The sequence below is a fragment of the Nelumbo nucifera genome, chromosome 1, assembly GCF_055504915.1.
Source record: "Nelumbo nucifera cultivar China Antique chromosome 1, China Antique-T2T, whole genome shotgun sequence".
Lineage (NCBI taxonomy): Eukaryota > Viridiplantae > Streptophyta > Magnoliopsida > Proteales > Nelumbonaceae > Nelumbo > Nelumbo nucifera.
The window spans coordinates 156,851,610-156,877,966 of NC_142649.1; the positions used below are offsets into that span (position 1 = coordinate 156,851,610).

The 26,357-nt window shown below is 42.1% G+C and overlaps 1 protein-coding gene across 3 annotated transcripts in view; it reads left to right on the forward strand.

Annotated features, from left to right (window-relative positions):
- The window catches only part of LOC104602780 (putative inactive histone-lysine N-methyltransferase SUVR2), a 60,441-nt gene that overhangs the window by 23,171 nt on the left and 10,913 nt on the right, over positions 1-26,357 (forward strand). For all 3 annotated transcript variants that reach the window (XM_088894875.1, XM_088894876.1, XM_010266592.3), the window contains exons 7-8: positions 22,392-22,458; positions 22,574-22,624. In XM_088894875.1, coding sequence (XP_088751001.1) covers positions 22,392-22,458; positions 22,574-22,624 — 118 coding nt within the window. The remainder of the gene's footprint in view (positions 1-22,391; positions 22,459-22,573; positions 22,625-26,357) is intronic.

Below are 26,357 nucleotides of genomic sequence, written 5' to 3' on the forward strand. Positions count from 1 at the left end.
GAGGAAACATAAATAAGGTAGGAAACAAAATGGTGAAAGGAGAATGACCTTTAAGGATGGGCATGAACATCCGGTTAATAAGGAAGCAAGATGTAAGCACAACATCACTCCAAAAATGTTTGGGTACATTCATATGATGCAAAAGGGATTGAGTATTTCCCAAAAGATGGCGGTTCTTTCTCTTAGGCACCCTATTTTCCTATAGAGTGTAGGTACACGAGATCTGATGGATAATGCCATGTTCCAAATACTCCTAAAACGGTGTATAAGAGTATGCTTGGCCATTATTACAACGAAGAATCTTAATATTATATACACCAAATTGATTGCAGATTTCAGCATAAAAGTTTTGGAAAATGGAAAACAATTCAGTCATTTCTTTCATAAGATAAAACCATGTCATCCTTGAATAATCATCAACAAAATTACAAAGTATTTGTAACCATTGTATGACACTATTTTATTTGGACCCAAATGTTTGAATGAACTAAAGAAAAATGATTCGACATACGATTATCAACTTTAGGACTAAAGGGAACACGATGATGTTTCCCTAACTTACACGACTCTTAATCCAAAACAGAAAGACAAATCAAGGATGAAACAACTAACTAAGTGCTTTAAGCGACGGATGACCAAGTCTACAATGCCACTGAAGAGGAGAAAGAGATGTTTGAAGAGCTGTTGATGAACCACCACCACCATCAAGATAATATAGTTCACCAACTTAATGCCATCCACCAATCTTCATCTCCGTCTTGAGATCTTGAAAAACACACGAAGAAGGATAAAAGGTGATAGAGTAATTAAGAGACTTGGTCGGCTTACTAACAAACATAAGACTAAAAAGAAATTTGGGAATGTACAAAACTGAGGACAAGAATAATGGATCTATGTCATATGAAAGATGTTGAACCATTAGCAAGGGTAACAATGTGATGTGGAGCACTGAGAAAGGGAGGAAAGCACACCTAGAGTCCCAATCATATGATCAGAAGCTCCAGAGTCGGTAATCCAATGAGAGGGTTTGAGACAAGCCATACCTGAATGTGCAAGGGTAACTGTATTCTATTGAGACATGACCTGGATAAACTGCTCATACTCATCACGTGGGACACTTTTCATCTTCTTCCTAGAGGCATTCATAGATGTAGAAGGCATCTGATCAGTTTGTTAAGTATCTTGGCTTGAACTACCATCTCTAGCCACTACATGATTTCCCAAGTTGAAGGTGGGCCATTTAAGTCATAACAAAAATTGATAGTGTGTAAAAAAGTAACATTAAGCGGGATGGACTTTGGGAGGAGTTTTGCTTGAGACTTCGAGCAAACGTCTGGAGGAAGAAAATCAAAGTTGAGGCCAAAAACTTTGTTCTGGAAGAGGTAAGAACCTGATATGGGTCTGTCCTGAAGTTCATTGAGCAATTGAAGGCAACTGTTTTGCTTAAAGGGAAAGCTGTACTGTGGTTCAAAGGCTTCATCGAATGAGCTATACACTCTCAATGGAAGGTAAAATGGAAAGGTAGTTACAGGGAAGGTGATACCACTTATTGGGGTGAAACTCTAGAGAATATGTTATGGACGCCTTCCTCGGGAAGACGTACCATCGCCGCTGGCAGCAACAGGCCCCAGGCCCACCGCCAGCAGCAGCAAGGATTCAGTGATGCTCATCCTACCCAGTTCGGCAACAGTAGCCTTATCTAGATTAGATTAGCTCATTTTGCTTGTTCTTATCTTATTGTTCTTATCTCTTATCTTGTTAATAGCTTATCAGATTAGGATTAGCTTATCTTATCTTATCTTGTTAGTAGCTTATCAGATTGGGTTTAGCTTATCTTATCCTTAGCAAGATAAAACTAGAAGTCTCCCTATTCAACAAGGAGACTCCCTTTGATTAGGACTCTTGTAATCTCCTATTTAAGGAGACCCCATTATTGAATGAGATATCAAATTATTCAGTCAAGAGTGAGTTAGGAGAGTTGGTGATCTCTTGGACAAATCACCGAAGGTGCCAAGATAGGTTCCTCACGAGCAGGAAGGAACAAGGGAAAACAGGAGGTTTTCCCCGTGGACCGACCCGTGACGAGATCCTATTCTCGGGCCCTCAACAACTTGGTATCAGAGCAAGGCGTCATGGGAGATCTGGAGCAGCTACCTTCCAGGGTCCACGACCTCGAGCACCAACTCGTGGAGACCAGCTCCGAAGTTCGTGAGATCAAAGGTGAAGTGCGAGAACTGCGACGATTAATGGAGATGTTTCTTTCCAGCAGGGAAAGGAACTCTGACGGAGGGACAGCAGCTAACGACCGCTGGCCAGATCTGCCAGTCTTCCAGCGAACAGCAGTCCGTCGGCCATGGAGCAACCATCATCCCCAAGTACAGCAGGCTGGAGTTCCCATCGTACAACGGCAATAGAGACCCCCTAGGCTGGCTGTATCGTTGCGAGCAGTTCTTTCGGAATCAACGGACAAATGACCAGGACAAGGTAAGCCTAGCCGCCTTTCATTTAACAGAAGAAGCACAACTTTGGTTTTATCGGTTAGAGCAAGAAGAACCCGGGCTCAGTTGGCCCTAGTTTAAATCCTATTGCCTTCTTCGGTTCGGACCCCCATTGACCAGCAACCCACTGGGCGAGCTAATTAACCTTAAACAGACCGGAACAATTGCTGAATACCAGCGACAGTTCCAAACCCTCCTCGCGAGGACATCCTCCGTGCGACCAGACCAGCAAGTCGATATGTTCACAACAGGGTTAGCAGAACCCCTACGAGTGGATGTCGAGATGCAGAATCCCCCAAATTTGGTCACAGCCATGAAATTAGCCCGCGCATTTGAGCGCAAGCTACAGCTCAGCCGCGGAATTTTTAATGTGGGTCGTCCACCGAACTCGTGTGTGCCCCCAAGACCAGCAGCAACGATCCCTTCTTCTGCTACCAGCTGGGAAATGAAGCCTCCCACGACCACCACCTCTAGAGCAGTGACAAGTACAGGCGGTAACATGGTCACTCCTCCCATCAAGCGCTTGACCAGGGCAGAAATGGCAGAGCGCCGAGCGAGAGGTCAATGTTTCAATTGTGATGACCTCTACTCAGCAGGACATAGATGCAAGAGGCTTTTTTGCCTTCTCATAGATGAGCAAGAGGAGGAGGAAGGGGAACCTGTCACATTCGAACCAGAGATCTCTCTCCATGCAATCATCGGTATTAAAACCTCTCAGACCATGCAGTTACAGGCACAGATCGCAGGTCAGCCGGTGCGCATTCTCGTCGATTCAGGGAGCACACACAACTTCATAAGTGAACATGCAGCCCTACAGTTAAAACTACCAATGGAACTCCGGCCGCGACTACAGGTAGCCGTCGCAAATGGTGAAAAAGTTCATAGTCCAGGGATTTGTAAGGACGTCCCAGTACAGGTCAATTCTGAACTAATTCTTGTTGATTTATTTGTACTCTCATTGGATGGGTTCGATATTGTTCTTGGGGTCAAATGGTTAATTACCCTAGGCCCGATTTTGTGGGACTTCAGCGCACTCACCATGACCTTCCACCTAAATGGCAAGCAAGTTTCATGGCATGGTTGCAGGGTTAAAGAAAAGACACCGCAGGTTCATGCACTCCAGACAGAACCGGCAGCCATGGAAAAACTTCTCGTCGAGTTTTTAGATCTGTTCCAGGAACCGAAGGGCTTTCCCCCTTCCCGAGCTTGCGACCATCGTATTTCTTTGGTGGCGGGTTCAGCACCAGTCGTTGTCAGGCCTTATCGCTACCCTCACTTACAGAAGGATAAGATAGAAAAACAATGTACAGCGATGCTGAACCAAGGGATCATACGCAAAAGTCACTCCCCCTTCTCTTCGCCAGTTCTGTTGGTGGCGAAGCAGGATGGAACGTGGAGGTTCTGTGTTGACTATAGAGAACTCAATGACCGGACGATCAAAGATAAGTTCCCTATTCCCGTTGTTGACGAACTGCTGGACGAGTTGCATGGTGCCCAGTATTTCTCTAAGTTGGACCTCAGGTCCGGATATTTCCAAGTTCGCATGGCTCCCGGTGACGTGAAGAAGACTGCTTTTCGCACCCACCATGGCCACTTCGAATTTTTAGTCATGCCATTCGGACTCTCCAATTCACCATCTACATTTCAGTCACTAATGAACGAGGTATTCCAGCCCCATTTGCGCAAATTTGTTTTAGTTTTCTTTGATGATATCCTCGTTTACAGCAAATCATGGGTAGAGCATGTCCACCATCTGAGGACCGTTTTCGTACTCCTACGCCAACACAGCTTATTCCTGAAACGGTCCAAGTGCTCCTTCGGGGAGCGACAGGTTCTTTACCTCGGCCACATCATCCATGGGCAGGGTGTAACAATTGATAGTTCCAAGATTCAGGCTATAACAGAATGGCCCAAACCTCAATCCGCCAAGGCCTTGCACGGGTTCCTCGGTTTAACGGGTTACTACCGCAAATTTGTACAGAACTATGGAGTGTTGGCAGCCCCGTTAACCAACCTGTTGAAGAGAAACTCCTTCCGGTGGGACGACGCAGCTGATGAAGCTTTTCTGTCACTGCGAAATGCACTGTCTTCAACCCCTGTCCTGCAATTACCTAATTTCGCCCTCGAATTTATAGTCGAGTGCGATGCTTCCGGACTGGGTATCGGGGCCGTACTACAGTAGCAAGGGCACCCGGTCGCTTTCTTCAGCCGCAGATTGGCTGATCGGCATCTGAAGCTTCCAGCCTATGAGCACGAACTAATCGGCCTTGCCCGAGCCATCCAGCACTGGAGGCCGTATTTGTGGGGGCGGTCGTTCATCGTCAAAACTGATCATTACAGCCTCAAATACCTGTTAGAGCAGCGTCTCACCACTTCCCCTCAGCAGCATTGGGTTAGCAAACTGCTCGGGTTTGACTTCCGGGTGGAATATAAGGCGGGATCCTCTAATCGCGCAGCTGATGCCTTGTCTAGGCGAGAAGAAGACGTGATGGTTCTATGTAGCATTTCCCAACCTCGGATCTCTCTGTTTGACGACATTAAGAAGGCAGCACCACAGTCCCCAGAATGGTCGCTCTTACTGCAGAGACCGGCACGGCCGACCCCGATTGGTCACTTCACGACGGGTTGGTACTGTATAAGGGACGAGTCCATCTTCCAACAGACTGCCCGTTGATTCCCACCATCATCACCAGCATCCATAACTCCACCCACGAGGGCATTCAAAAAACACTATACCGCGTCCGGACTGATTTCCATTGGCGAGGTATGAAGACTTCTATTCGAGATTTTGTCCATAATTGCTCCACATGCCAACAACACAAATGGGAAAACCTACACCCGGCAGGCCTCCTTCAGCCTCTTTCCATCCCATCGCAGATCTGGGCCGACATCTCCATGGATTTCCTTGAGGGACTTCCCAAGGTAGGGGGCAAATCAGTTCTCTTTGTGGTAGTCGACCGCTTCTCTAAATACGCGCACTTCATTCCTCTATCACACCCGTACAGTGCCACTTCGGTTTCCCTCGCCTTCTTTACACATATCTTTCGCTTAGATGGGTTGCCGGAATCCATCGTCAGCGACAGAGACCCGGTCTTCACTAGTGCCTTCTGGAAAGAGTTAATTCGACTACACGGCACCACCCCGGCCTACTCATCAGCTTACCGGCCACAAACCGACGGTCAGACGGAAGTGGTTAACCGCACTATCGAGATGTATCTCTGCTGTTTCGTAGGCGATCAACCTCGACGGTGGTTGGAATGGCTTCCTTGGGCCGAGTACTGCTACAACACAGCCTACCATTCCTCCCTCGGCATGACTCCCTTTCGTGTCGTTTACGGCAGGGATCCTCCTCGCTTGCTGTCCTACGAGCCTGGATCTACTCGCTTGGATGCAATCGATCACTCCTTACAGGACCGCGACACCCTCCTCGCTAACGTCCGCATTCGCTTACAGCAGGCCCAGCTCCGCATGAAACTCCACTATGATAAGCACCACCGGGAACTATCGTTCGATCCAGGACAATTTGTTTGGTTGAAGCTCCAGCTCTACCGGCAGTGCTCCTTGCGCCACAAGGCTGCCCCGAAGCTGGCCCCTAAGTTCTATGGGCCCTACAAGGTTCTGCGACGGATTGGCAGTGTGGCCTACTAGCTGGAATTGCCAGAGACTAGCTGAATTCATGATGTCTTCCACATCTCCTTGCTGAAACCATTTACGGGTGTTCCCCCGGACCAAGTTCCCTCCCTGCCACCCTTGAAAGATGGCAAACTGGTACCCCAGCCTAAAACTGTCACCCGCTCTCGTTTTAATCGTGGAATCCTTGAAGTCTTAGTAGAATGGTGTGAGCTACCACCAACAGAAGCCACATGGATCCCATTGGCAGAGTTCCAAGCCACATATCCCGCTTTCGAGCTTGAGGACAAGCTCGTAGTCCAGGAGGGGAGTAATGTTATGGACGCCTTCCTCGGGAAGACGTACCATCGCCGCCAGTAGCAACAGGCCCCGGGCCCACCGCCAGCAGCAGCAAGGATTCAATGATGCTCATCCTACCCAGTTCGGCAACAACAGCCTTATCTAGATTAGATTAGCTCATTTTGCTTATTCTTATCTTATTGTTCTTATCTCTTATCTTATCTTGTTAATAGCTTATCAGATTAGGATTAGCTTATCTTATCTTATCTTGTTAGTAGCTTATCAGATTAGGATTAGCTTATCTTATCCTTAGCAAGATAAAACTGGAAGTCTCCCTATTCAGCAAGGAGACTCCCTTTGATTAGGACTCTTGTAATCTCCTATTTAAGGAGACCCCATTATTGAATGAGATATCAAATTATTCAGTCAAGAGTGAGTTAGGAGAGTTGGTGATCTCTTGGACAAATCACCGAAGGTGCCAAGATAGGTTCCTCACGAGCAGGAAGGAACAAGGGAAAACAGGAGGTTTTCCCCGTGGACCGACCCGTGACGAGATCCTATTCCCGGACCCTCAACAGAATATGAGTGGTGCATATGTGCAACTTGCTGAGTTTTTTAGTCCTAGCAAGAAAAGGTTGGTTTGCATCCTTGAAGGTAAAATGAGACTGGGGTGGAATCATATAGCAGATGTCTTCCAACAGTTCTTGACTTTATCAGATGATTTGAGTATTTCAATTAGCAGACCTGTTGGGGAGTATATTACATTTGCGAAGGACTTGGCGATCAAGAAAACATGGGATGATAGCGGTCAGGAGACAGTAGGGTCTCAAAAAGATATTAAAATAGGTCTTATTGAGTTTGTCTGGTTCTCGGCTACAAAAGCAAAACTTTCTATAGAAGGTGCTAAAGAAGATTGGGAGAGGAGATATGTGATAACTTCAAAAAAAGAATCCCCAGTTTGGGAACATATTTTGGAAGATGTGACAAAGAAGCTTGCACTAAACAGAGTGGTTCTCTTTAAACCTTTCGCAGGGGATAAATCTCTGTTGGATGTTGAAAGTTTGGTTTTGGAAGTTTCAAATGTTGAGACCAGAGAGGGTGCAATGGGGTTAAATAGGTGGTGCCCCTTGTCAAATGAGATTCCGACCTTCGATGGCACCTTCATCCTCAACATATGTGGTTTGCCTTTACATTTATGGAAGGAAACCATTTTTCATAAATGTGCTTTTGCATTGGGAGGTCTGCTGTTGGCTTTCAATGTCAAGAACCTGAGTGTTACAAAGTTAAAAGTGGTTAGAGTTTTGCTAGAGCAGATACCAAGATTCTTAAACATTCAATCTGAAGGGGTGTGGTATAAGGTGTGGCTCGATTCGGAAGTTGAAACGTTTTTCTGGGAAGGGAGGAGAAAGGAAGACGATGAAGGTGAGGTGGATGGTGACATGTGGTGGGGCGGTGTTGGTCGAGAGGAATGGCTTGGAGGATAGGCGTCACGCAGAGTTGAATAGGTCAAGGGAGGTTTTAAATAGGTGTCTCGAAGTGGAATCCCAATTGTTGATGGGGAGAGAAGAGCTGCTACAAGTTTTACCTTTTAATGAAAATGGGACTCTTGATAACAAGAATCAGATGGCACCTGTGAAAACTTATGCAGAAGTTGTTTCAGAAGGTGGTGTGTCTAACAAGCTAGTTAAAAGGGCGCTAAGTTTAAAGGGGCTGGTTTTGGAGTGGCCTAAGCAGGATGGTCCATCTCGGTTTGATTTATGTGAGGGTGTGAGCCCGATCCTTGGAATAAGGTGCATGACTCTTTAGTAAGTCACATGCCCATCGACTAGTTCGTTTGGTGCCTTTGAAGCCCAAAAAGATGTAGAGGTCTACTCGTAGGCCGAGCTCTCAGTTGGAACTTCTCAGACATCAGGTGTTTGGACGACAACAAGGTTAGTGTGGAAGTCTGTAGCAGGAAAGAACTCTACCACACCATATCGTCCAAAACCAAAATTTGACAGGAAAGAAAAAGAGGAGACTGATACAATAGTGATTGGGATGATGTACAATTGGAGGGGGATGAGGAGTTCTACCAACCTTGAGCATATGAAGCCTTAATTCGACTAAGGCGAGCAGAGGATTGGAAGACTGCTATCTTGGAACGGAGATCTTATTTGCATAAGTTTCTTTGATCGGTACGGCTTTGGTGAAGGAGGTTGAGGTTGGTGAGGATGCTATTAACTATGGAAAGGTCTTGCCTGTAACTATGGGAGAAAAATTAGATTGTCTCACTTTGAGATGTAAGGAGGTACAAGGAGTTGAGGGCATGGGTTGCAACTGGACACAGAGCAAAGAAGCACAAACCCATTTCTCAAAATAATCTGCGCAATACTCACCTTTACAGGGGTTTGACCAGCTTGAGACTGTTTTGGGTGGGGCTTGCGAAAGTAGTGAACAGGGAGTTCTCTACCCTTTTGCGTTTCCTTCAAATGTATCTCATTCTATTATTCCTCAAAAACTTATACTTAGATTGCTGAAACTATGTCCTCCCCTGTGTCTACAGATCCAACCTTATCTCAAAGGCCAAATGATGCTTTCAATCTTCCTGCCGCAGAGCTTGGAACTGATTTGAAAATAGAAGACCTGAGAGAGATAGGGAGGGTAGAGAAAGAGTAGAAGGGTGGTTTAAAAACTCTGAATGCTCCAGATCAGAAGGAGAAGAGAGGGAACAAAGGTTGTGGGGAGACCAAACAAGAGAGTGTGTACTTGAAGAAAGAGACCAAGAAGCTAGGAAAGATTCAGTGAAACATAGAGCTTTGCATAGGAGGAAAAAGAAGAGAGTCATCTTTGACAAACTTTTAGTGGTGATGGTCTACTCAAGAAAGGAGAAGAATAGGAGGAAGAAGAGCGAAGTTGAAAAGCTGGCAAGTGAGATTGACTATGATAAGAAAATAATAAAAGGAGGGGTAGAAGTGGGGAAGGCTGTTAGGTTAAGTTGTCTTCTTTGGGTTCAGGTGCAGAGGAGGTATGAATATCCTAAGTTGAAATGTGAGAGGGTTAGGGAGTGAGAAAAGAAAGAAGACTGATCAGAGAGGCTCTCAAAAAGGAGAAACCGGATGTGGTCCTCTTGCAAGAAACAAAAATTCAAGAGCTGGACAGAAGATGGATTAGGAGCATTTGGAGTACAAGAGGTTTGAGTTGGGCTTATGCTCCCTCTTGGGGAGCTTCATGAGGAAATCTTTCAATGTGGAAAAACAAGGAGCTAGAAGGGTTAGAGGAATTAATAGGTCAATTTTCACTGTCAATCAAATTTAGAAGACTGATAGATGGTAAAGAATGGATTTTGACAAATGTGTACGACCCAAACTCTTATAGAGACAAGGTTCTCTTATGGGAAGAGCTAAGTGCAGTTAGAGGCCTTTGGGAGGGTTTGTGGTGTATGGGCAGTGATTTTAATGTAATAAGATTTTCTTCAAGGACAAATAGTCCAAGCCATAGAGTAACCACTAGTATGAGGAAGTTTAATGAATTTATGGACCCTTTTAAACTAAAGGAGCTGCCCCTGTTACAAGTTGACTACACTTGGTCAAACTTCCAATCTTCCCTGATTTGCTCTAAGCTAGATAGATTCCATTTTTTTGGTGGATTGGGAGATTATGTGGGAGGACCTTGTTTCCAAAGCATTGGTTAGAGTTACTTTTGATCATTGCCCTATTTGTCTAACACAAGGAACACTGTTTGGTGGCCCCTCTCCTTTCAGGTTTGAAAACATGTGGCTAGAGGATCCCACATTTGTAGAGAATATCAACTGTTTGTGAAGGGAGCTAGAGAGAGGTAGAGGTTAGAAAGGGATAAATTTCTTGAGGAGACTAAGGAGTTTAAAAGAGAAAATAAAGGATTGGAACAAAAACCTCTTTGGGAAGGTGGAAGCTAGATAAAAAAAAGAAGCTCTTAGATTGTTGAGTAGCGAAGAGAGAGAGGAAAGGTGGAAGCTAAAGTGTGATTTAGAAGAGATCCTCAGAAAGGAAGAGATTTCGTGGAGGCAGAAGTCTAGTCACAAATGGCTCATAGAAGGGGATGACAATACAAGATTTTTTCACTCCTTAGCCAGTGGAAGAAGGAAAAACCAGATTGATAGGTTGGAGGTGGATGGCATAGAAACTACAGGGAAGAAGTGATAGTAAAGACATTTGCTGACCATTTTAAGAGTATTTACCTGTACCAGGGGAGAAGAGAAGCCCATTGCCTCTAGATCTTTAGTGGGATAAGGTTTCTGAAGCTGAGGCAAAAGCTTTGGAGAGCGTTTTTACTTCAGAGGAGATAAAAGAGGCAATCTTTTCAATGGATAGGTCAAAGGCTCCTAGGCCGAATGTTTTCTCCATGGCCTTTTTTCAAGAGTGTTGGGATTTGATCTAAAGAGACCTTGAAGTTTTCAATGAGTTCTTTCTGGAAGGGGAAATCTCTTAAGGAATAAACTCAACTTTCATTGCTTTAATCCCTAAGAAGAAGGAAGCAAAAGTCCCCAAGGATTTCAGACCTATAAGCCTTGTGGGTAGTCTCTATAAAATGATAGCAAAAGTGCTAGCCTGGAGACTAAAGAAGGTGTTGCCATCGGTAATCTCACAACAGCAAGGAGCCTTTATTGAAGGGAAACAAATTGTAGACCTGATCTTGGTGGCCAATGAATGTGTTGTAGAAAAGAGGACGAAAGGGAAGGGTTTGGTGTGTAAGTTGGACATAGAGAAGGCCTATGATTTTGTGGATTGGTCTTTCCTCTTGGAAGTCATGGAGAAAGTCGAGTTAGGGGAGAGGTGGAGGAAATGGATGAAGGGTTGTCTAAGGTCCGTATAGTATTCGATTTTGATTAATGGTGTGGCAAGAGACTACTTTCTAGCAAAAAGGGGATTGAGGCAAGGGGAACCCCTTTCTCCTTTCCTTTTCACATTAATTGTAGATGTCCTAAGCAGGATGATTTTGAAGGCAGATCAGAATAATCTGTTTAAAGGCTGGAGGATAGGAAGCTTGGAGGTTGATGTAACTCATTTACAGTTCACTGATGAAGCCATTTTATTTTGTGAGGAAGGCAACCTTGAATTTGCTTCAAATTTGCGAGAAATCATTAGTTCCTTTGAATCAGTCTCCACTACGAAGATAAATTGGGGAAAGAGTTGTGTAACAGGAATAAATCTGGATGATGAAAGTCTGAGGATGATAGCATAGATGTATGGGTGTGAGATCAAAAAGTGGCCTTTAAAGCACCTAGGTTTACCCTTGGGTGGAAAGCCTAGATCAAAGGTTTTCTGGAAACCAGTGGTGGAGAGATTTACGAAGAAATTGGCTATGTGGAAGAGAATTTACTTATCCATTGGTGGAAGGAGAACCTTAATTAGAGCAACATTAGCGAACCTCCCAGTTTATTTCTTGTGTCCACTTTTAGAGTCCCGGTGAGGGTAGCAAGGGAGTTAGAGAAACTTATGAGGGACTTTCTTTGGGAGCTCGGGGACGAAAAGAGAGACCATTTAGTAAAGTGGGAACAAGTTTGCAAGTTAAAAGAAGAGAGAGGTTTAGGGTTGGGTAATTTAGTTCATAGGAATTTTTCGTTGCTAGGAAAATGGCTTTGGAGTTTTCCATTGGAAAGAAATAGGTTGTGGCACAAGGTTATTGAAAGCATTCATGGGCTAAGGAATAATGGTTGGGATGCAAAGGTTGCTTCGACATGTACCTTGAACTTTCCTTGGAAAGCAATTCAAGAGGTATATCCAACTTTTCTTAATTCCATTAGATATGATGCGGGTTGTGGTTCCAGAGTTCTGTTCTGGAAAGACCTTGGGTGGGGTTACTCTCCTTTTTGTTCTCTTTTCCCGATCTTTACTTGATTTCTGACTATAAGAAGAGACCTATCTCAAGTTTTATCACCTTATCTCAATCCAGTGTGAGTTGGGACTTTGGGTTTAGGAGAGGTCTAAGGGATAGTGAGTGTGAAAGCTTATTAAGCCTTTTTGATTACCTCAGTTCAGCTTTTATAGTCCAATCTTTGGAGGACACTAGAGTCTGGTCCACTTCTTCCAATGGATCCTTTTCCTGTGCTGCATTCTTTAACTTCCTTATGCATTCTTCTGGGGGAAGAGGGTTTCCCGGTGAAAGAGATTTGGAGTGAGCTTATTCCACCCAAAGTTCAAACTCTTTCCTTGGAAAGGTAAACACCTGTGATATGCTTCAAAAGCGGAGGCCTCATATGTGCCTCTCCCCTCATGTGTGCTTTCTTTGTTTTGAGAATGGTGAATCCCTCTCTCATTTATTGATCCATTGTCCTTGTGTGCTTTTTGTTTGGAAGTCTATTTGCTCTTTGTTTGGTTGCAGGTGGAGCTCCCCACAAGATGTAGTGAGCCTCTTCAACCCAAACTTCCTAAGGCAGACGACAAAGAGGGGAAGAACAATGTGTAAATCAGTGAGGGCAGCTGTGGCATGGATGATTTGGAAGGAAAGGAATGCAAGAATATTCAGTGGCAAGTGCAGACTAAAAGAAGAGTTGATGGAAGCTGTAAAGATAAAAGTTACTAATTGGATAAAACACTTGAGCTGTTCCAAAACTTCTATGTGGCTGATATCCTGCTGTCTTGGAAAGAAGTGGCATGTTCAACTAAGAAGAAAGAAAAGATGGTGATGTAATGGAAACCCCCTGCTGCAAATAAGTTAAAGTTGAACTTTGATGGCAGTTCCATAGGGAATCCGGGATTAGCAGGTATAGGGGGTGTGTTCAGATTCTATAGGGGCAGATGACTCCATAAAGGCTGAACTTCATGCTCTTTTGCAGGGATTAAAACTAGGGATTGTAGCCGATAAGGGCAACTTTGGGCCCTAATATCGATAAAAATAATCTTTTTAAGATAATTATTGAAATAGGCTAACTTTTTTAAAAATATCAAATAGGGGCAGAAACACTGTTCATCTCCTTCCTCCTTCAAACCACCGAACAAATTCCCCCCAAGATTAATAAATATTGATCACAAATCTCTACTTTTTTTTTCATCCTTGTAGTTGTTGGCTTGCTACAAGCAAAATTGGCAAAGCCCACTCTTGCGTTTTTGCATTTCGTTGTGTGTATCTCGCTTCTCCACTTAGCATACTCATAGACCTCTTCCAATCCTGACTTCTAGGCTTTAATGGCGTTCAAAACTGCATTAGATACCTCTAATAGGCTTAGTAGCTAGAATCAAACCACCGATTCGTGTATCTAGTACGTGTTTCATGTATTCTTCTAACTGCTTCAGATGAATAACTCATAGTAGTTCTGCTCTGAGTTTGGAACAACTCAAAGAGAGGGAAATTGGAGGTGGGGAGATTTATTCGGTGGTCTGGAGGAAGGAAATGAATTGTGTTTCTGCCCCTATTTGATATTTTAAAGAAAAAGTTAGCCTATTCTAGAAATTATGTTAAAAAGATTATTTTTATTAATATTAGGGCCCAAAAGTTGCCCTTATCAGCTAGATAGCCAAACAAGCAAATTTTAAAAATTTGGAGGTTGAAGGAGATTCAAAATGAGTGATTTCTTGGTCCAGTTTCAGAGGTAACGCTCCTTAGATTTATAGACATTCCTTGTGAGAGATTAAAAGTTTAGCAAGGAAGCTCAATGTCACTTTCACTTGGATTAGAAGGACTGCAAATGGGATGGCTGACTCGCTAGCAAAAGGAGTCTACAGACAAAGTCTATTATGGGTAGTTTTGTAATTCTTTTCGATTGTTGTGTTTGTGTTCTCCTGTTGGTTATAATCTTTTTTGTTTTAATAAAATTTATCCTTCTTTACTGATCGAAAAAAATTGAGTGTGTCCTTCCATACCACAATACATCCACCACCACCACTACGACCAGGTTGAACTCCCCGAGCTCCACCTGACTCCACGACCTCCCCCTCTTGTCATTGCAAAGTCAGACCTATCAAAGATATTAGAGTTCTCTGTCTCTTCTAGAGAGGGAAGAGCAAACCCACCTAGTATCTGTGCTCTCACTGATTCATATTCAGGTTTCAGCCCTATTAAAAATCTGGTTACATCAAGTTGTTCTCTCTGTTGTTGCTGAATCTTAACATCAGAAGTGAGCGGGTGGTACACACCATTATGAATATTCCTCATGCTAGCCTAGTATTCCTCAAGACTTTGATCACCCTGCTACAGATTAAAGTACTCCTGATAAAGCTGATACACTCTAGTAGTATTGTCTTGTCCAGAGTACAACTTCTTGGCATGGTCCCAAATCTCCTTGGCTGTATCCAAGAACACAAAATTCAAACTAATCTTGGGTTCCATACTATTCCATAACCAAGTCATAATCTGTGCATCTTCTTGTTCCCAAGCACTATATTCCTGAGAATCAGTGGAAGGTTTTTATTCTCTTACATGCTTCACCTTCTTCTTATCCCTAAGAAAAACTTCTACAGATTTCGCCCAAGGCACATACCATTCAATTTGATAGAAGTCATCTAAACATTCAGGTAATCGGGGGGAACCATAATACTAGACTTGTATTCACTACTGTCTCCCATATCTGAATTTTTTCTTCTTCACTCACCTGTATATCACACGCCTAATTCACTTGTAGCCACACTGCACCCTAGTAACACTTACTATTATCCTCCACTTTCAACACCACAAAAACCCCCAAATCCACACCACACCTAGTACTAGATCTGCAGCCAATCTGCCATTCAGATCACACTATAACACCCATACTGCACACTACAAAACAGACCTGTATACGACTGAGCACTACACCACCCGAAATTGCTCTCTTCGTACCATTGATTAGAGAGATTTCTACAAACCACCGCGCCACAAACTGGAGGCATGAAAACCTCCTAAGGGAAAAAACGATCACTCCTTTGCAGCCTTTTTCTTATTCTCCAAGGGATTGTTGAGAAATATGCAAAACCCTAGAGAAATTGGCGATGAAAATTTCTGCGCAGATCTGAACTTGTTACAACAGCTCTAATACCATGATAAAGTTCAGATCTGGACTAGTATTCAATTAAGAGCACTAGTACAAAGAGATTAAAGGAGATTGAAGAGAGAAGAGAGGAGAAGAAAAGACTGGTTCGAACAAGTGAGAAAATCAGTCTCTCTAGTTGGCCAGGTTTATATTTATAGCTTTCTATAATAAAACAGAATGGCTGTTATGCCCCTACTTAAGTATGGGACACATCACTCATCTTAAACATTACACCTCACACCAAATATAAATAAAAAGACCAAACTGCCCCTATACAGTCGACACTAATAGTTAGAAGTGTTAAGAAGATGTGGATTTGGGGATAGGTGTGTAGTTGGGTGAATGGATGTATAACCTCTTGTCATTTTTCAGTTCTAGTTAATGGAGGGGTTAAGGAATTTTTCCCAACATGTAGAGGGTTAAGACATGGTGATCCATTCTCACCTTTCTTGTTTACACTTGTGGCAAATGTGTTTAGCAGAATGATTTATAAAGTAGACAAGGAGGAGCTAATAAGTGGTTGGAGGATAGGTAGAAATAATATCTCGATGATCCATCTTCAGTTTGTGGATGATATTATCATTTTCTGTGAGGGGAGAGATCTAAGGAGAGTGAGAAATCTAAAGAATCTTATTAAATCCTTTAAGTCTACTTCTAATCTGACAATCAACTTTGATAAAAGCTGCGTGATTGAAATCAATTTGGAGGATTGAGAAATAAAGGCTATTGTAGGTTGTTTAGAGTCTTCCATGTCCTCTTGACTTTTAACCTACTTGGGGATTCCTCTTGGTGCTAACCCAAAAGAAAGTTCCTTTTGGTATCCAATTGTGGAAAAGTTTGAAAAGAGGTTGGCGACTTGAAAGAAGAATTACATTTCTTTTGGGGGTAGAGTGACCTTGATTAGGGCTACACTTACCAGTCGGCTGATTTATTTTCTCTCGGTATTCAGGATACCCTTGAGGGAAGCTAAGAAGCTAAAAAAGGTGATGAAGGTTTTTTTTTTTGTGGGAGCCAGAGGAAGTGAAGAAAGATCATTTGATTAGGTGGGAGATCGTTAGCAGAAGTAAGGAAGAAGGGAGATTAGGATTAACCGATTGGGTAACTTAGTTCTTAAGAATGAAGCTCTTTTAGGGAAGTGGTTATGGAGATAGCCTTTGGAGAGAGAGATTGTGACACAAAGGTGGTGTGACTAGCATTGATTGTTGTTCGAAGAATGGTTGGGATGCAGGGGTATCTCAACAACCCTAAACAACAGTCTCCACCAACCTCTTATATGTCTACTCTAGAAATAATGTTCTTTTTTGGGAAGACATTTGGGTGGGAAACCAACCCCGTAAATACCTTTTTCCCTCTCTTTACTCTCTTTCCCGTTACAAGAAAGAGCCAATTTCCAAGTTTATTTCTTCCTTGGTTTCTACTTTGGCATTAAACTGGGATTTTAGTTTTTGAAGAGGGTTATGTGATGATGAATCTGGTTGTGTCTCAAAACTATTGTTATCACTTGAGTCCGCTTGCTTGGATCCTCCCAAACCTGATTTTAGAATTTGGACTCCTAATCCGAAAGTCAACTTTACTTGTTCCTTTTTCAAATCCCTTTTCTCTACTCCTACACCCTGGGGTTTCCCAGTGAAAGAAGTTTGGACTAGACCCATTCCCCCAAATATTGCTGTTTTCTATTGGGAGGTCTACTATGGTAAGATTAATACTTTTGAAAACCTGGAAAGGAAGAGTTCAAATTGGTGTTTATCCCCTAATTGGTGTGTCTTTTGTTAAGCTCAAAATGAGGACTGTTACCACTTTAGTGATACCTTGTTCCTTCGCTGCAACTTTATGGAATTGGATTTTTGTGCTGTTTGAGTGTAGGTGGAAATGTGGAATCTGCCATCTGATATTAGCTTGATGTTTAGTCCGTCTACCTTTGAGTGGCACACAAAGAGAGGGAGAATTATGTGGAAGTGCATCAGAGCAGCTAGCTATCTTGTGGACTGTTTGAGAAGAAAGAAACACCGGAAGTTTTTTTCTGAAAAGGAAATAAGCTTTTCGGAAGTTAAAGATTGTGTTCTGGCAAGGGCAGTTCAGTAGCTGAAAACATTAAACCTGTTTGATATCTATTCCTTTGATGATCTTCCGAGGAGTTGGTTAGGAGTGCCTAATACTTCTATCGGGAAGAACAGATATTTGGTACAATGGATGCCACCTTGGGAGGAGTTTATTAAGCTGAACTTTGATGGGAGTAGCAGAGGTAACTTTGAACCTTCGGGTATAGGAGTCCTGAGAAATAAAGATAGTACTATCATCTCTTTATATTCAGATCCTGTGGGTCTGGGAGAGTCTATAAGGGCTGAACTGCTTGCTACAGGGAATCCATCTTACAAACCAGCTGGGGATAGAGCATTTGCTTATTGAAGGGGACTCCTCAGGTGGTGGTGGGATGGTGATTGGGGGCTATAGAGATATCCTTAAAAAGGTCAAATGGCTAACAAGGAATATGGCAGCTAGAGTCCAATGGGTAGACATATCAGCAAACTTGATGGTTGACTCGCTAAATCGGGGGTCACTTGGGATTCTTTATTTTGGGCTACCTTGTAACCAGTGTTTTAAAAGGCGTGGGAGTATGCCTGGAGGCGTATGCCAAAGGCGCTGACACCTCTGAGGCGTGTGCCTCTTGCGCTTTTTTCATGAGGCATCCTAGAGGCGTACGTCTCATGCACCTCATGCACAACTGATATAAAAGGACAGAAAAAAAAGAAAAAAGAAAAAAAAAGGAAAGGAAAGGAAAAAAAAGGGAAGGGAAGGGAAAGAAAAAAAAAGGAAAGGAAAGGAAAAAAAGGGAAGGGAAGGGAAAGAAAAAAAAAAAGAAAAGGAAAGGAAAGGAAAGGGAAGGGAAGAAAAGATAAGGGGAAAGAAAGTGGTTTGCCCCCTAGCCCTTCGGTGACTCCCCCTTTCAACCAATGTTATGCATCTTTATTCTTCTTAATAGAAAATATTTTTATTAAAAATAAAGAAAAAATGAGATCCCCCCTTCCTCTGCATCCTCCTCCTAACCCCCCTCTCCTCTTAAGGAGGCTTACGCCTCCTTGTGTTCGGGAGGCTTACGCCTCTTGCATTCTGAACTACGCCTCACGCCTCTAGGTAGTGGAATGCCTTATGTCACGCCTCCGCATTTTAAAACATTGCTTGTAACTTAACTTATGTTCATTTGAATTTGTAGTTCTGTGATCAATCTTAAAGGAAAGGTCACATCTCGTGCCTTTCCTTGGGTTGCCTTTAATTCATATCTGCTGGATTAATAAAATATTTACTCATTTATCAAAAAGAAGATGCTTGAAGTGACTGAACTGAATAACTTATTGCTTTTAGTGAATATATCATTAAAAGAAAAAGCAACAAACCATTCAGTTCAGCCATGCCAGTTATCACATGGCCTCTCGGTCATGCCATCAAGTAGAGTGCAGGTTGACTCACCTGACTTAAAGAATTTCAACTACATCAGGCTTAGGCTTGGGTCCCTTGAAAATTTAACAAATTCCCAACCCAACCTGATCCAAGTTGCATCCCTGCTGTCATGTCTATGATAGGGCCACTTAACATAATGGAGATGATTTGAAGTTGGCTCATGATGAGGGAGATTGCAATGCTATAATTGGAGATTGCTGTTCAATTTAGGTGGATTCCAAGGTTAGCTAACCAACTAACCAATTAGCTGATGGTTTCGTAAAATCTGGGGTATCGAATGTATTTGGGAATTATATCAAGTGAATGAAATATGTAAGGGATAAGTTAGCTGAGTCTAACAAAGGGGTTCTAGGCATTCTGAGTTTTGTAATCAATATAGCTTTTCATGAAAGTAAAAGAAAATATAATGGTAAGCCCCCAAACAAGGGACCAACTAATGGTGGCTCAGCCGGTAAGTTCTCTGGTTTGTTGTAACAGAAACTTGGGATCAAATCCCGATGCCACCAGGGTTGGGGGTTATTGGTATGGGGGATGGGCTATCCCCCTCCCCCATTGTGTAACATCATGAAAAAAAAATTAAAGAAGAGGGTCTCTGTAGAAAGATTTGAAGCTTTTGCCCAAGAAAAAAATTTGCATTCTTTGAATGATTTAATCTATTTGAGAGGATTTGCCTTAAAAAATCCTCCTATTCCTCTCACTCCAAATGGACCAAAATCTGCCGCAGGAAGCATACCCTAAACAATGCTACCATCACTTGTGAGACCTTCAACAGGCCAACTTCTCAAGAAATCAATAATGGAGCCTGAGAAAACCCAACCCAGATGCAGATTGGCAAAAATGTGATTCCAAAGATACCTGTCCACTAGCTAACAGTGAGAGTACCCTCAAAAGTAACCTTTCTTGTCTGGACAGCAGCCCAAAGACTGTTTGGGCCATTATACCTTCCCTCATAAGACTGTTTGGACAAAGAGAGTACCCTCAAAAGTAACCTTTCTTGTCTGGACAGCAGCCCAGGGCAAGTGTTTCACTAAAGATAAGCTAAACAGGAGAGGACTTTCAGTTACCTCCCCCAACTGCCCCATTTGCAAATGGGGCAGTTGGCCATGCAAATGGGGCAGTTGGGGGAGGTAACTGAAAGTCCTCTCCTGTTTAGCTTATCTTTAGTGAAACACTTGCCCTGGGCTGCTGTCCAGACAAGAAAGGTTACTTTTGAGGGTACTCTCTTTGTCCAAACAGTCTTATGAGGGAAGGTAGAATGTCCCAAACAGAGGTTCTACATCCTTGATTTAATGGAGAAGATTCCATTACTTTTCCATTTCCAAATTCTGCCATCTTCCTCTAAGGAATTAGGCTGATACTGTTGTAGTTGCAGAAGCAGTTCTTCTAGGCTTTTAATTTCTCAGTCAAATAGATTCCTCTTACAGATGGGGGACCAGGACCCATTTACTCCATAAGGGGAGAACATCTCAGATACTGTTGCTTCCCGTTACCACACCATGTTTCGACCGAAATCTCAATCAAGTGCCTTTTTGCAGCTTGGTAGCAATTCCTTCTAGAAAATGGGTATGTATTGCTGAATGACCTTCCAAAGAGCTATATCAGTGGTATGCAAAGAGTAGTTGTCATTATGTTAATAAAAAATGGGCTCGGTGTCATTATGTTAATAAAAAATGGCTTGGTGGTATGTCAACAAATTGGTCCACTACAAACCATACTTGCTTGCTATCAGATGGATCCACAAACTGTTTCTTTTTGCACTAAACCTCCAATGGCATTTAGAAAGCAGGGCATGTTCATGTCTCTTGTATGCGTATCTCCCCCCCCCCCCCCATCCCCCTTCTCCTTCTCTCTTTCTCTTCCTTGCTGAACCCTTCTCTGCCACAACTTTTTTTTTTTTCATCTATATACTCATTTCTATCTTCTCCAACAACTTGTCTTTGAATTCTTAATGTGAACTTTTATTTGCTGCAGATTCAGATATGTAATTGATCTTTACAGCCCTTCCATTCCCTTCTCCTCCATCTTCTCATATCTGAGTCAGATCTGAACCCTTTTATTACCAACCTCCATGTGCGGAAATGGTAGAATATTCCTTCTCCATCCCACATCAACAGGATAGGCTAGCAGCGAGTTTAGGGTCTTAAGTTGGGATTAGGATATGAGAGTAAGTGGTGAAACTAGAATGGCTTTGGTACTATTTTTAATTGAGATCATGTGGTTCAACATTATGGTGGAATAGGTTAGAATGGCTGGTTCTGGTGGTTAAATAGAAGGATCATAGGTTATAGAATATGAAGTGGGGATTGGCTATGATTTTTGGTGGTATTACGGTTTTAAGAAATAAGGAATCTGCTGTATTATGGAATAAATATACAGGATTTCAAGAGTACATGTTTGGTTTGGGGATTGTTAAAGGAGAATCCCTCTGGAGAGAGAACCTCAATTGACCCATTGTTAGATTAGTAATGGTGGGCCAGATAAGATTTTGTCACCTAGCTAATAAAGTGCAATTATGCAGCATAATAAAGGTTTAATAGGAAAATAGGGTGTCCATATCGAGGTTTGCAATTGGTTTAGGTCTTGTACGGACAGCCATAAACAATAGAACCAGGATTACAAGAAAGTACAGTTTGATTGACTTGATGATAGGAAAGTAGGTTGAGTTTGAGGAGGAACTTATTGCTGCTTGTGTCGCCGGTAGATTTTCAACTCTCTCTCTCTCTCTCTTCCTCTCATAGGTAATAGAGATGTGATATATGTATAAATAAAAAATTATAAACCCAAAAATTGAAAATATACCAGATTAACTTAGAAGTGATCAATTCGTTACCTGTTGTTGTTGTCCAGGTTGAGTTGCCCAACGGTTTACCTACCTGGGTTGCTTGGTTTTTGACTGAACCATTGGTTAACCCAAGCTGGTATTATGACCAGGTGGTTTGTTGAACGGCCCCACCTGTCTAGTTCAATGACTGGTTGAAACTTAAAAACATTGTTTACCATGCCATTATCAACCACATAGAGACTAATTGTAGTTTTTCTTCTGCCTAGTTCATTGTTTTAACTCAACTTGCTATTTGATGAGGGTGATGATTGGTATGATTTTTAAATTTGTGGAACATAGAAATTCTTCATTAGCATGTTTAGTTCATCCCAGGTTTTTTTTTTTTTTTAAATTCTTGAGGGATCAAGATAAATAAACCTTGCCATTTAAAGCAATATTTTCTTAGCCAATTGCCTCTTGTCTGTTTACACCTTCTAAAATCCTTGGTGTCTGTAATGAAAATAGTGGATGCCTGGATGGGATTGCTGGTAACAAAGTTATTATTTTCTAATCCTCGGTATATTTGAGTTGCTACTAAAATATCTTGTGGAATCCTAGCCCACGTTTTGTTTATTTCTTTTCTTTTTCATTTTTTCTGGCATTGCTTCTCTGGTCTTTTGTTTTTTTAATGAATAATGTTGCAATAATTAGGACTTAGGAGACAAAACTAATAGAATTGACTCACCACAACTGCCTTTTATGTTTGTTTGAATAAGCCTACTTATATTTTCTCTGATTGTTGTAGATGTTTTGATGCAAACTTGGTTGAGATCCCTGTGGAAGTGGAGACTCCAGATCATCACTACTATCATGTATGGATTTGACTTAATTCATGTTCTTAGACTAGTATATGTTACATCATGACTTGAGAATATTGAATGAGGAAACTGAATCTAAAAGTTGAAAGTTTTATTCCTTCTAATGCAGCTTGCCTTTTTCACAACAAGAGAAGTAAATGCTATGGAAGAGTTAACTTGGGTGAGTCGGCTATGCTGCTATGGATATTCTATCTCACTCTGAGCATCATTTCCTTTGCCACCACACATTAATATATTATTTCTCAGGCCTTTTCCTTGTGCATTGCTAAAACTGTTCTTTGACTATTCTTGTTGAATCCTACAATTTATCTTCATGAACTTCTCTTGTTGGTTTACTCATGAAGTCTGATGTTTGGATATGCCTTCTTTTCCTTGTTATAGTTGTGAAGGGGGTGGGGAATGACTGGATAGAGAACCTACCAATCTGTCTCAAGTTCAAACTACCTAATCTCTGCTTCCAGGGTTGGGGTTTCTTGTTGGGCAGTATGTGATAGTTCTAAACTAAGGGAATCAAATATGTGCATTATTTTGGGCTTTATAACAGTTTGCCACCAAGGCTTCCTTGTTTTTTGATATTGAGTCTAGGATGAGAAAGACTTCTTTGGTGGTTGATCACCACGCCATGAATCTGTCAGAACTTCAACTCCAGCACCATCTTCTAATTCGTATCTGATTCCTTTCAAGAACTGTGGATAAGCCTTTTCAATATCTTTCTTATCAGCACAGTTATTTTACTAAATTGATTAAAGGTGGATTAGTACAATTTGATTACAGGAGTGTACTCCCTACATATACAACTAGATTAGAAAAATGTCCAATAAAATTGCTGCCTTGCGACCCTTTGTTTTTGCTAGGTCATCGGCCAAGCCCATTACCCACTTGAAATCAGCATTTAAGTCCTTTGCCAGCCTTTCAACTTCCCTGAAAATATGTTTGAGAGTTCAAGGAATTTGTCTATTAAAAGACACCCATGTAGCAATGCCAACAGCTCTGCCTTCACAGAGTTAGTAATGCTAATTGGCCCTGAAATAAAGCCAAGATCCTGCTCTCTGAATTTCCTATTGCTCCACCTTTTCCTACCAATCCCATTTTACCCAAGGAGCTGACATCAAAGTTTTAGTTTAACTTTATTGCCTTCTGGAGGTTTCCATTTCAATCTTTCTTCTTGTTTTGTTCTAGAGGATTTTTTTTTTGATGAATTTCTTTTGTTCTAGAGGATTGTGCTACTTCCTTCCAAGTTCGTATAATGTTAATGACCGAGTATATCTGGAAGCCATCCAAAGTCTTTACCTAAAAAGCAACCTTCACTTTTATGCTATCTATTACCTCCTCCACTGTCCTACTCTTTTCTCTGAAGATTATGTTATTACTCTCTTCCTGCACCACCCAAGCTACTGCTGCTATAGTAGCTCTCCACATTATTCTCCCCTTCTTTTGTTGCCTAAGGAAGCGTGGGCTAAATATCCACCACCTTGAAGATAAAATATAAAAATCCACCACCTCTTGAGGGGGTCTGACTTGCAACCAAAGAGAGAATAGAAAAACTCTCAAACACAAGCACAAAAGGTAGAAGGTGGCCCAGATGCCATCTGTGTTGTGTTGTGTTGGGCCTCGAGCCTTAGGGGGCCGTGCTTGGACAGCATGGTCCCCCTCCTAGGTTAGGCCCAACATGGCCTGTGGCCTGATTTCCATCTTTGCCTGGCCGGGCCGGTGTCGGTGTTAGACAGTGTATGCCCTTAGCTTCAATCACATTGATGTACTTGATGACATTTATTGTAAATGAATAAAAGTACATAATTGATTCATGTGTTTTGGTATGTTTCTGTGTAATACCCTTAAACTGGACACCTATGAGACTCGTGTTAGTTTAGAATCTTCACAGCCGTTGGATAGATCTGGGGAGATTTATCCTTCCAAGGCTAACACTGATGTGCCGCCAAGTTGGTTAGGTTGGCTTGTCTCAGCTACCAGGGTGAGACATGAGGTGCATGCAGTGTGGGTTTTCTTGAAACCTTGAACCAGGCCAAAATTCCAGTATTGCCCTGGACCTTGGAGATAGATGGGCAAAATTGGAATGTTACACCTGACTCCTAGACTCGATTATGATACTGCACTAGGTGTCGGATTAGGCTGTCTTTGATGTGCCAATCAGTGAGATCCTTAGAGGGGGTCAAAACCTGGGTATGTTGGGACAGTCCGAGAATTCATCTGAGTGGGTGATCATAGTGACAAGATCAGCCCCTTTGTCGGACAAAGTGAATGATCGGGGATGCACTCTCTCTGATGGAAACCTAAACTGTCGGCAGTTGATTTCAACCGTTGAACTTTGTTTTTGCAAAATATATTTATATAGAAATATACATATATATATTATGGTTTCAAAATGTTTGCAAAATGTTTTAATTCCCGGGATCCATGTGAGTAGAGAGTGCATCACTGTTCCTTGCAGCCGAGGGAGAGGTCATCTCTTGTCGAGCAGTGTTTGATCATTATGGGCTGAGAGGTTAAGTGTAAGACCATTGAGGGTAATACCTGATGGGCTAATCTTGCATCTGGCCACAATCCTTGGGTTTTCATAAGGTGGTTGGACCCAAGGACCATTTAGTGTAAATGTTGGGCCCATTAAGAGCCCATAGTGATGGACTCAGGGGTTCACTGTCTCCTACAGTGAATTCGGCCAGGCCTTGTAACAAAGGTTGGGCTGAACTCATGTGGCTGATGTGTAGATCAATGTTTGGGTCCCACGCCATACAAAGATAGCCAACTGGGTAGTGGTTAAGAGGTTAAGTGAGCACATAAACTTAATGGGCCTAAAGCCCAATTCGAACTGGGCTTAAGTTAGTTAATTAATAGGAGGCAAGATAAGATTTATAATCTGATTAGGATTAGCTGAAGGATAAGATAAGTCTTATCAATTCAAGAGTCTAGATCCAAATATCAGATTTGGATTAAGGAACTCTCTCCTAATTGGATTAGGAGGTTGATCCTGAGAAGGCTATAAATAAAGGGGGTGAATTCCTCAGTTATACAACACAACAATCTGCAGAGTTCTTCCCTGTTCTTGCCGCCCCTACCCAGTTCGATTTCCTCTTGTGGGAGTGATCAAGAATTGTTCTTGATATTGCTTCTTGGTAGAAGAAGCAATTTGAAGTCATGCTCACCAACCCTCTACTCCATTCTTGCTGAATAATTCGGTTCTTGTTGAAGAGCCATCCTGTTGATCCTGCTTCACCACACACTATGTCATCTTCAGTGGAAGCGGGTTTTGGTTTTTTCCTTTGGCATGAACACCTTCATTGATCCTAGAAAATGCAGTTTTCTAAAATAGGGAATGTGATTCCCAGATGGGAGAGAGATTTTTGAAATTTCGCCCTACCTTCCTGTAGGGTTCGGCCATCGATGTGATGAATCTCTCATTCCTTCTGTCGGGCCTAAGCAACCGGGCCATGGCAGTCCAGGCTCGGGCCAGGCCTATTTTTCCTAAACTAAGAAAAATTAGAAAAAAAATAAAAAAGTAACATATAATAGCAGAAAATTAACATGAATAATAGACAATAAGCTCGAAAAAATTCTGAAAATTTTATTTCGTTTCAAATTTAATGTGTACAGAAAATAAAAAATCCATTGAAAAAAAATAATACAATGGAGTTGAATTAATAAAATAATAAAATTGAAGATAAAAATTTTACGAAGAGCCAACCCTTGTAATGAAAATTAAAATTTAGAAAAAAAAACAAATTTGATTTATTGCTTACTCAGTCCAACCACTAGTATCCTTGATTTCAACCAATGAAGCTTTCTTAGCCTCCCAAGTTCCCAAATTGCAGTGTTTGATTTACAGACTTGAGACACTTGAAGCAAGCTCCTCCTTGTTGAAACTTGGAAATTGGAAT